This window comes from Gadus macrocephalus, chromosome 18 (genome assembly GCF_031168955.1).
Source record: "Gadus macrocephalus chromosome 18, ASM3116895v1".
In the NCBI taxonomy this organism is placed as follows: Eukaryota; Metazoa; Chordata; class Actinopteri; order Gadiformes; family Gadidae; genus Gadus; species Gadus macrocephalus.
Window position 1 is genome coordinate 17,299,322 of NC_082399.1, and position 10,955 is coordinate 17,310,276.

The 10,955-nt window shown below is 45.9% G+C and overlaps 1 protein-coding gene across 1 annotated transcript; it reads right to left on the bottom strand.

The window, feature by feature from the left end:
* Positions 1-854: 854 nt before the first annotated feature.
* On the bottom strand, positions 855-6,460 carry LOC132446490 (complement component C9-like). Its single transcript, XM_060036808.1, has 11 exons — positions 6,321-6,460; positions 6,042-6,132; positions 4,972-5,122; positions 4,339-4,492; positions 3,825-3,945; positions 3,573-3,728; positions 3,232-3,472; positions 2,777-2,884; positions 2,318-2,487; positions 1,767-2,001; positions 855-1,652 (listed from the first exon to the last, which is right to left on the bottom strand). Exons 1-11 carry the CDS (start codon positions 6,392-6,394, stop codon positions 1,402-1,404), a joined length of 1,752 nt encoding a protein of 583 aa, XP_059892791.1. The 5' UTR covers positions 6,395-6,460; the 3' UTR covers positions 855-1,401.
* Between the last annotated feature and the right edge of the window lie 4,495 nt (positions 6,461-10,955).

Consider the following 10,955-nt stretch of genomic DNA (forward strand, 5'->3'; position numbering starts at 1 on the left):
TTGCCTCAAAACCAGCTACCTGAAACAGGCCTCTGGTGAATTAGAACCTGTTGAGATAAGTCAGACCCTATGAGCATGGCCTCTGTGCCATTCCATCCGGCAGGATGGACTCAAACCCATACAACTGTGTAGAAGAATAAACTATTAAGGACTGGTTTCGGCACTAGAAATGTGAAATGAGATGTGAAATGAGAAATGTATATTCATTTCCATAAATTTCTAGGACCCTGTTTGTTTTTGGGGTAGATCTAAATGATACTACTTTCTGCCCAACAGCACTGATATATTTTTATGATCCACTCTGATCCTGGCATAATTAACTGTTGTCACAATAACGAATCATTGATACGTTATTTAGTCATAACATTAACTAGATAAAAGCATTTTCTTCGGTACTCGATGTAACAAGTTATCTATATATATTTGTCATAACAAGTCATGACAAAAGTGGCAAATAAAACACCACCCAAGGCAGTTTCATCATAAATCAATGACAATGGGGAAGCCCTCGATGTTGTTTCACCCAGAGCTGAGAAACCTACAGAAAAAAAGCCCCAAAAATGGTGTAGCACTAGCCAATGTTTGCATTGGAGCGCTGCCCCTTTTCACTACAGTTGTCCTATGCAACATGTAGTTCTGTCTCTTTCTCAATGCACTTGAGAAAGAGACCGTAGTGAGACCGACCGTAGTGAGACCGCCTTTTTTCATGTCAGTAAAGCTAAAAAAGCCTGCAAATGTTGTTTCTGAAAATTCTTTCAAGTTTTTTCTCTCTGCTAATTTAATGCTGAATAACTGCTTACTAAAAGGTTTAGGCCTACATTGTGCAATAGAGTGCTAAATGATAATACAAAGTACAAATTCTGGGTTCATTTTATAATCAATTCATGTAATCATATATCATTTAATCGTTTTCTTTTATCACAGACACCACACAGATATATTGGTAGGTGTTATTTTCTTTACCTTGACATGTCGAAACATGTCAAGGTAAAGAACCACTACCTATATATGTGTCTGTGATAAAAGAAAACTATAAATATTTATCTCAAGTGTAGAAACAATCAATGCATTACAACTATTTATTGGATTGCTGGGTCAGCAGCACTATCTCGTAATTAGCCAAAGTTCCACATCAGTAATGGGATTCTGGACAATTTATACAACATCCTGCACGAATAGGCCCTCGTGGTGAGGTGGCCAGTGTGGTGTCTTGGTTTTTTGGCAACTTCAAAATTGTTTATTGTGCTGAGTATAGCCATGGGTTATTCTGTTTACACTAGGATAATTAGCCAGATCTTATGCCTGAAATGTCACTTCCCAGTTGATGGTCTGTCTTATCGATAGAGGCCTCACCGATAATAGATCGCAAATATTAAGCTTGACCCTTTGCGTTCTAGTTTCTCAACACCAATCAGTCTCAGCGTCCGGTCCACTGCAGACGCCTCCAGGTGGCAGACCCTCCACGTTACACGCTCGGCTTCTACTTCGTTCCCCACCGCTGCAGGTTGACCAGCCCGACCAACACGCCCAGTTAGCCTCATGTAGCACAGTGGGGCTGGGCACACTTGGGGGCCGAACACTGGGACATGGCACACTGGGTCGCTGCACACTGGGGGGGCGAACACTGGGGCGTGGCACACTTGGGCACGGCTCTGAGCAACAAATAAAAACAGGACTATATTGACAACTTGGACAGAAATCACAAATTTGGTGGGACAGAAATCCGATTGCTAAAGATGCATTTTGGAATAATTCCTGGAACTTACCCTTCCTGGGCTTTTTATCGGCTTCATGGTTCTGGCAGGCCAAGCCTTCATAACCGAGTATGCAAAAACAACTACACAGGCCATCTATCAGGACAAGTGTACCATTGTTGTGGCACGGTCTACACTTGCACATGCTGTACTCTGCCACATAGTCTGCCAGCGCAGCCTTCATGTTGGATATCTTGGTGTTAGCCTCCGGCAAACCCAGGGGAAATACATTGTAGATCGGCTCTCGCTGAAACCAAATAATGTCAAAGCATTTTTCATAGTTGAGTGTTAAAGATAACAGAAAAGGGCTATGATTGTCATGTGTGCTATTAGTTGACACTTTTATCCAGGGTGACAGTTTTCTTTTCCTTTTTTTTCTTCTTTTTTTTTATTGCAGTGAATCAGAAGCAGGTAATTAAGAAGCAGGTCGGGCTTAAGGCATCATGCCCAAAGATGCCTACAGGTAAGGCCATGTACATGTACCCATTATTTTTCAGCTGGGTGTCCAACATTACTACACTATCCTGCCCCAGTTTAGGTCAAAAGATTAGTCGTGGTCGTACCTCACTGTAGAGCAGACTAGGGTGATTTGCAATAGACCTCGCCCAGTTTTGGTAGGTCTCGGCGCTCATCTGTCCGTCCCTGCTAATTCTGGCTTTCATGGCTGAAACAATCTCCGGATCGCCTCCTTTGACTGAGATGAGCACTTTAACCACCACAGCATTCCCCTCAACTGTATGAGGTCAAAAGGCAAAGTTTAAGGACCTGTTGGTTAGCATGTAAGGTTGACCATTTAATTTGAAATTTAAAGCCATTCCACCAGTAATTTAGCATGCATTTTAATTAAAAGTTGGTTTCATTCATTAGAGAGTAAGTAGGGGTCATTAAGAACCAAAGATGCCTACAGGTAGATTAATATGATTCAAACACAACTGTAAGCTGTCAAACAAAGTAACAGTAACTGTTCTGGCCCCAATCATCATATCCAGCATCCTAATTAAAATAGTTTGAAAAAGGCAGACCTTTGTTGAAGAAATTACAAGAACTGGTCTTAGCATTTCCTGTTGCACCAACTCCAAGGTTGAAGCCAAAGTCTTTGAGACATTCTAGAAGGGCTGCATCTGTCAAATCTGTCATATAAGTACATAACACCAAATCATTGACAAATAATGAAAACCAAATAAATTACATTATTCAACAATTTCCCATAGATGGACTACCTAAGATGCAACCACAAAACAATGCTGCTAGCTTCACCATGTGTGTTAAAGGTCCAGTGAGTAAAATGTAGTAGCAACTAGAGGGGAGGTTGCAGAATACAACCAACTGAATCCCCCTCCCTCACATCTCCTTCTCCAATGAATAGTGTTCCTTCCAAGTCTGTTCTGCAAATGCTACTTGCTCCGATTTCCCTCCTCACGTGAGAAACATGTTGAAATCCTTGTGAAATCCATAAAGTGTCTACTAGGTGACTTACTTCTCTGCATGATTTCGTTGACGTTGAGAACGTAGATTAGATCGTACTCCCCTCCAAGCTTTCCGCTGCGAGTGTAATGCGTTCCGTAGTCTTCGATGAAGTCGAAATAGGAGCCCTTGTCGTACTCGACGGGCAGAGACTTCACGTCCTTAGCGAAACCGTCGGCCACTCTGAGATCACGGGGTCTCAGTCTGTAGGTAGCCCACTGCAATTTGCCCTCAAACCGCACAAACTTCTTGCTCTAGGTAAACAGAAGAAGTATATTCTAATTATAAGCATAAGCTAGTATAAGCTAACTAATTATTTTTGATCATTGGTCTTGAATCCTCTTTCAAACGTACCTCAAGAGCGAGTGTCTCATTTCTACTGGACGTCTCCAAGAGAGGGTTAGATCTGATACTCAGTCCACCATGGTAAGCAGTTCCAGACAGAAGTTCGAGAACAAGTTGTTGGCTGCTTTCATAGATATCGCTTGTAACTTTTTTATCTGAATGAGTCTGAAAAAAATACTCAAATTGTAATGTCATACACGTTATACCCACACATTCCGTTTTTGTATTTACTTTGGCCTATCAACCTTAATATTTACTAACCTCCAAGTTAAACCCTGCAACATTCCAGGGAAGTCGGATACCCGATGCTATCTGACAGACTCCACCAAAGTAGCCATTGTAGAAGACCGTCTTCCGAGGTGTTGAACCCAAGATGTTGATTCTGATGCATGGAGACTTTGGCTAGGTTCTTGATAGAAATATCATGTTCTCTAAACACAAACATTGAAGTCTACACTAGATGGCAGGATATGTGGGCTAGTAGCCATCTCTTCTGGTAGCATCCCTTCACTTCTACCTGCTCAGTAATAACATGTACCTAAAATGCATTGCAAGTTATCTCTTTTCTTGGTCAAAAACTTTTGTTTTCCCAAAATAATAATATTGAGAGATTACAGCAACATCATACTTCCATTTCATTATAGCTCATATGTTTGGTTGGATCCCCAACGAGATATCCAAATATCCCTCAACGAGTTTCTCCCAACCCAGACACTTTTGTTTCAAAGTCTTCTTTTTTTGTAAAGTTCATATCAAGATGGCTGAAGCAGCTCACCCCTGTTCCATTGCAGCCCTCCAACCGTCGCCGGGGGTCTCCTCTGTCCTTGTACTGCAAGGTTTCCGGGACATTCTGTCACAAGCATCCTCGTCGATTTGATCCTCACAGTCAAAGTCATGATTGCATACCAGTCTCTGTTTTATACAAGCGCCTGTAAAGAGAGGGAAAGCCATGGCAGAGAGAAAGACCTGATTGCATTTTGGGGACTGACAACAGAGGTCGGAACCCCATCAGATAACAGTGAGGTGTTGGTTAGTGCCAGATGTTTTGCATTACTTATCCTGTCTTGACATTTACATTTAGGGTATTTTGTTGACGATTTTAACCGAACCGACTTACAACCTTTCATTCACACATTCACACACCGACGGCGGAGTCAACCACGCAGGGCGACAGAAAGCTCTTCAGAAGGAGTCAGGGTGAGGCGTCTCACTCAGGGACTCCTTGACACTCAGCTAGGAGGAGCCGGGGATCTAACCAGCGACCTTTGGTTACTAGTAGGCCAAGAGCTTGACAGTTGCTGGGCTTACAAGGATGGTGCGGAAGAAATGTTGACGTTTATGTTTTGATTTGAGAAAGATATCCTAGTGTGATTAATCAACTCTTATTATTTTGAATGTAAACCGTTACCTGAGCCACACTGAAAGTGTGCGGCAGGGCAGCCGGTGGTTGGCGTTGGTGCGCATGTGACTTCCGTGATGCACTCCGCGCTCTCACTCAGCAACTCTCGGCAAGGCTGGCCCCTAAACTGCCCAAATTCTTCAATGCCTCGGGAACGTTGCTGAAAGGCGTGGAGCAACGCATAGAGACAGTCAGGTCCGCAGAACAAAAGACAGACAGACCAGAGCAAACATGCAAAAGCGCAGGTTGTTGTAAATGATAGACTAGTTTGTAATCTAGGTTAGTATGATTTTATACAGTGTCAGTGTTTTTCAAACTGGTTCAGGACCAAAAGTTGGCCACGGCAGGGGACCCAGTGCATTCTGGGATAGCCACAGAAAAGCAAATATATGAATTATTAAGTGTATTTTGGAAGACCAATGTTCATTGCACAAATAATTTGGTTTGACCTTGGCCGAAAGCCGAAAGCACTGCAAAAGGCGAGTAATGTCATGAAAAGTCTGCTCTTGTCACGATCCGCTCCTGGCTTTCCGTCCTACTGCCATCTCTGTACTGTCATAATCCGCTCCTGGCTTTCCATCCCATTGCCAGCAATGCCAGTCATTTTCCGGATCACCTGCCTGCCACTCCCACCTCATCAGTGCAACCACCTTCACCTGTGTTCCCACACCTTATTTAAACCCACTCCTTCCACTCAGTCTCTGCCAGATTGTCTTAGCAGCATGCAAAGCGCTCTAGTACTATTTCCTGGATTGCTTCCTTGGCTTCGACCCCGCTTGTCCCTGACCCGTCCTCATCGTTCCTGTCTTGGTAACCTGAACAGCCTTCTGTCCCTGACCCCTCTGCCTGCTCGCCCCTTGTCTGTCTCCATAAAGCTTGGATTCCCTTTTTGGACAAAAAACTGAACCGTTCCAATGCTGGTCTTGGTCTGTGCTGTTCTTGGGTCCAACCTCATGCCCCATTACAGCTCTAGGTTTCTTCTCTTTATGCTGTCAGCAGTTAGACGGTTATGGGGATAACCCTAGCTAGCAATAGCAATGCATTGAATTGCCACTCTGCTACAGCTTGGATAGACTCACCCTCTCATTGGTGCATGGATCACACAGAGTCCAGGCCGACCAACTGCTGTAGAGACAATCCACTGGTTGTGGTTCAGGATGCTGCACCCACCTGAATATAGTTATCATACTTACAATTAATTATTGTCCAATGCATCTACTATTGCTGATATGATTGGTAATGAGGGTGTCATAGCAGAGCACACAGGACGGTAATATAATTCCAAATGAGATGCAAAACATGAAATCATTAAAAATACTAAGTACGAAGAATATACAAAATAAGAGAATGAAACATACTTTCCGTGGCCAAAGCAGGTCAGTGTTAAACACAGGCCATAGAAACGCAACAGCAAAGCATTCCCTGCCTTCATAGTGAGGCTATGAATATGTAGTTTGGCATAAATGGTGTGGAAAGACTGTCCGAACTCACCCTTATATATGATTTCCCTGGCAATGATTTATCCAAAATAAAGTCAACAAAGTCTCTAAGGTCAATAATGCAGATTGCTGATGCAGCATGCATTCTTCTGGAAACGTGTGGGTTTAAAAAAGATCTCTTTCCAAATGAAAGTTTGAAGTAAATGTTTGCCAGGACTGGTGCTAAATATATATATAAGTGGCAGACGGAATTCAAATGTGTGTGAATACACTTAAGTGTGTGAGCTTCAGTTATGAATACGATAACAGATACGAAATTGTGTATTTATTTATAAAAAAGATTATAATATTAATTTACTTACAATGTAATGTCTTTAACACGAGGACCCTTATTTGTCTATTTATTTTGAATCTGGTTCGGTTAGTTTTCATCAGAGGTTACCTGTTAGTTCAAATGTGTTATGCAATAACATTTACCAGAAGGGAAAGCAAATATTGAAGAAGCGGGAATAATACGTTTGGCTTCAGTTTATGACAGAGCTTCCAAACATCCAAGGCTGCGTGGGACTGGTGGTCCGGGGCTTTGAGGAATGCCCTTGGACTGAAGCTCCTGTCAATTATGGACATATTATTAGTCTGGGTAAATAATGTTTAAGTTTGAAGATGGTCCTCCTTGTCTTCTACAGGCCATTAGACATACCCCAATACCTAATACAAGTAGTCATATAAATAATAATTATGATAATACAAATAATGAGTTCTCTTTTTACTGCTTTGATTAATAAAATATTGAATACGTTCATGTTCAGTATTAAATTAACAAATAAAAAGCCTATAATACAGAGATTTTATTTACCTACCAAGTGTTTGTCTGATTATTTTAAAGCTAGAGTTCTAGCGATCTCTAGTGGTTGTCTGGGGAAATACAAGTCCTTTGAGCAGCGGTTTATGTGTGCTGATGTGAGGGTCGGTAGTAGCCTGGGCCCAGTTTCCCGATAACGATGGATCTTCGCTCGTACGATCATTCTCCCGATGGATCTTTCGAACCATCGTTAATTTCTTTGGAGCGTTTCCCGAAACTCCTCTTACCATGAACGCGCATTCGCTGCACTCAGTGGCGGTTTTAGGTACGGGCGAACCAGGGAGCCGCCCGGGGCGGCATATTTGTGGGGGGTGCCAAATCACATGGGGGGCGCCACGAGCTGTAAAAAAAAAATTACTACATAACATTGTGTGGGGAATAGGTATTTTGGCGCCCCCTCTGGTTGCAGGCGCACACCTGCTCGTTGAGAAGGTGCCGTGCACAGACGGATTGAAACCCCCACTGAAGTCCGTAGGTTCACGATGCAAACACTGGCTGCACTCACAACGTTCGTAGGATTGTACCTGTCCACTGACATGGTGCTGAAACGGGGTATACGCAGGGGGAGACGCAGGAATGTCGCAGGAAAATGGGGTTAAAAAGGGTTAAAATATCTCCCCATCAAGGCCAACCGCAGAGTAGCCTACGAAAAGAATAGATTGCAATAATATGAATGCTAAAGATATTAAAACACAATTGATTAGGCCTAGGCCGACATATATATCAGTCCTAATCCTGAACGCACTGTGCATACATTCATTCACGGCATTTCCCCCCCTGAAATAATTCCATATTACAAAAATCCAAAATAGCTTGTGTAACAACTACATTTATCTTAATGTGCTGATTTTTTAAACATATATTTTGCGCAGCAAGAGAGCCGACTTTATCTGATTCTGCATAAGGTTGCATTGATTGGCTTTCTAGTATAGAATATTTGTAGACATTAAAAATGCAACGTTCCATTCATACATTTGTTAGGGTAGCGTTAGCTGCTGGACCCAAGAGCAGAACACAGAGACCGGACAGGAGTTGGAGTGACGGTGAACAGGTTTATTTAGATCAGCTAGGAGTGAAGCAGGAGGTTGGTTGGAGTGGGGCGTATCGGGCTGGAGGGAGTGAAGACTGCAGGCTGGAGGTGACGATCCAAAAACTATAGGTGAGAGAAAACAAGGTGAGGCACGTGAATTCCACAAGAGAGAAAAACAAGAGAGATACACTGGAGCCAGGAACGAGTAACTACCACGGAAACACGAAGTACGATCTGGCGATGACTGCAGGGAAACCAGGTGTATTTGTAGGGGAGTTGATGAGGCGATGCAGGCCAGGTGTGAGCAGTTGAGTGGCAGGCAAGGCAGAGACAGACAGGGGGCGTGGCCAACACAGGGGCAGAGTACACAGCACCACAACAGTGGCCATGACAGGACCTCCCCCTCAACGGACGCCTCTTGGCGGCCTAGGCTTCTCAGGGTGAGCCAGATGAAAATCCCGAACGAGAGAGGGGTCGAGGATGAGTCCCCGCGAAATCCAGCTCCTCTCCTCGGGCCCATATCCCTCCCAATCAGCAAGGTATTGGAAACCCCTACCCCGGCGACGTACGTCCAGTAACCGCCGGACGGTGAAAGCTGGGTGGTCATCAATCAAACGGGGAGGAGGGGGGGGAGCGGCTGGGGGGCAGAGAGGGCTGGTGGAGACTGGTTTTATCAGAGAGACATGAAAAGTGGGGTGAACACGCATAGCCCGAGGCAGCTTAAGCCTTACGGCAGACGGATTGATGATGGCATCAATAGGGAAGGGGCCCACAAAGCGAGGGGTTAGTTTTTTCGAACCAGTCTGAAGAGGGAGGTCCCTTGAGGAAAGCCACACCTGCTGACCCACTCGATAAGCAGGAGCGGGAACTCTGCGACGGTCGGCGATTCGCCGGTTCTGCTCAGCAGAGCGAAGCAGTGCGGCACATGGTCCCTCCACACCCTGCGGCAACGGCGGAGATGGTGCTGAACCAAGGGAACAGAGATGTCCTCCTCCTGAGCGGGGAACAAGGGCGGCAGATAGCCCAGGGAGCACTCAAAAGGGGACATGCCAGTAGCTGCACTGGGCAATGAGTTGTGCGCGTACTCAATCCAAGAGAGGTGTTCGCTCCATGCAGATGGGTTGCGCGCAACCACACAGTGCAGCGCGGTTCCCAGGTCCTGGTTTGCTCTCTCTGCCTGCCCATTCGTCTGTGGATGGAAACCGGAAGACAGGCTGACTGAGGCCCCCAACGCCCGACAGAAGGCCTTCCAGACCTGAGAAATGAATTGGGGACCACGGTCAGAGACGAGGTCGGCAGGGATACCGTGGAGGCGAACAACATGTTGTACAAGCAGCTGGGTGGTCTCAGAGGCAGTCGGGAGCTTGGGGAGGGCAATAAAGTGAGCAGCCTTGGAAAACCGGTCTACGACAGTGAGAATGACAGTGTGGCCATTAGAGGGGGGAAGACCGGTTACAAAATCAAGGCCAATGTGGGACCAGGGCCGACCCGGGATAGGGAGGGGACGTAGCAGGCCAGCAGCGGGTTGGTGGGAGGACTTGGCACGAGCACACACCGTGCAGGCATGGACGAACGACCGTGTGTCGGCGTCCATTGTTTGCCACCAAAAGTGCCGCTTCAGGAGGGACAGGGTGCGATTCACGCCAGGGTGACAGGCAAAGTGAGACGTATGACACCACAGCAGAACTTGGGAGCGAGCAGAGGTAGGGACAAAAAGGCGATTTGGGGGGCCGTTACCCGGATCCGGTTCAGAAGTTTGGGCCCTCCGGACAAGGGACTCAATCTCCCAGGTGACAGCCGCCACCTTGAGGCAGGAGGAAGGCGCAGGGATGAATCTTCTCATCAACAGGAGCACGTTGGGACAGAACGGCCCCCACTCCAGTGTCAGAGGCATCGACTTCCACGATGAACTGCCTGGAGGTGTCAGGTTGGATGAGAATAGGAGCGGATGAGAATAGTCCTTTGAGCCTCGAAAAGGCAACATCCGCCTCTGGTGTCCAGGCATATGGGATTGCGGGAGAGGTGAGGCGAGTGAGAGGAGCTGCAACCCTGCTGTAGTCGCGGATGAACCTCCGGTAGAAATTGGCGAAACCGAGAAACTGCTGAAGCTTCTTGCGTGTCCCGGGAACGGTCCAGTCTGCCACCGCCTTGATCTTCTCTGGGCAGGTCCGCACCTGCCCGCTCTCAATGATGTAACCGAGGAAGGAAACAGAGGTTGCACTGAACTCGCATTTCTCAGCCTTTACATAGAGCTTATTCTCCAGCAACCGCTGGAGAACTTGCCTCACATGATGGACGTGTTCCTCCTTGTTGCGAGAAAAAATGAGGATGTCGTCTATATAGACGAAGACGGAGCGGTTGAGGAAGTCCCGGAGGACGTCATTGACCAGGTTCTGGAACACAGCGGGGGCATTCGTTAGACCAAAAGGCATTACAAGGTACTCGAAGTGACCAAGGGGGGTGTTAAAGGCAGTCTTCCACTCATCTCCCTTACGGATACGCACCAGGTGGTATGCATTGCGTAGGTCCAGTTTAGAAAAGATAGTGGCGCCCTGCAGAGGCTCGAACGCGGAACTGATGAGGGGCAAGGCATACTTGTTTCTAACAGTAATGTTATTGAGACCACGGAAATCAATACAGGGGCGAAGAGACTTATCCTTCT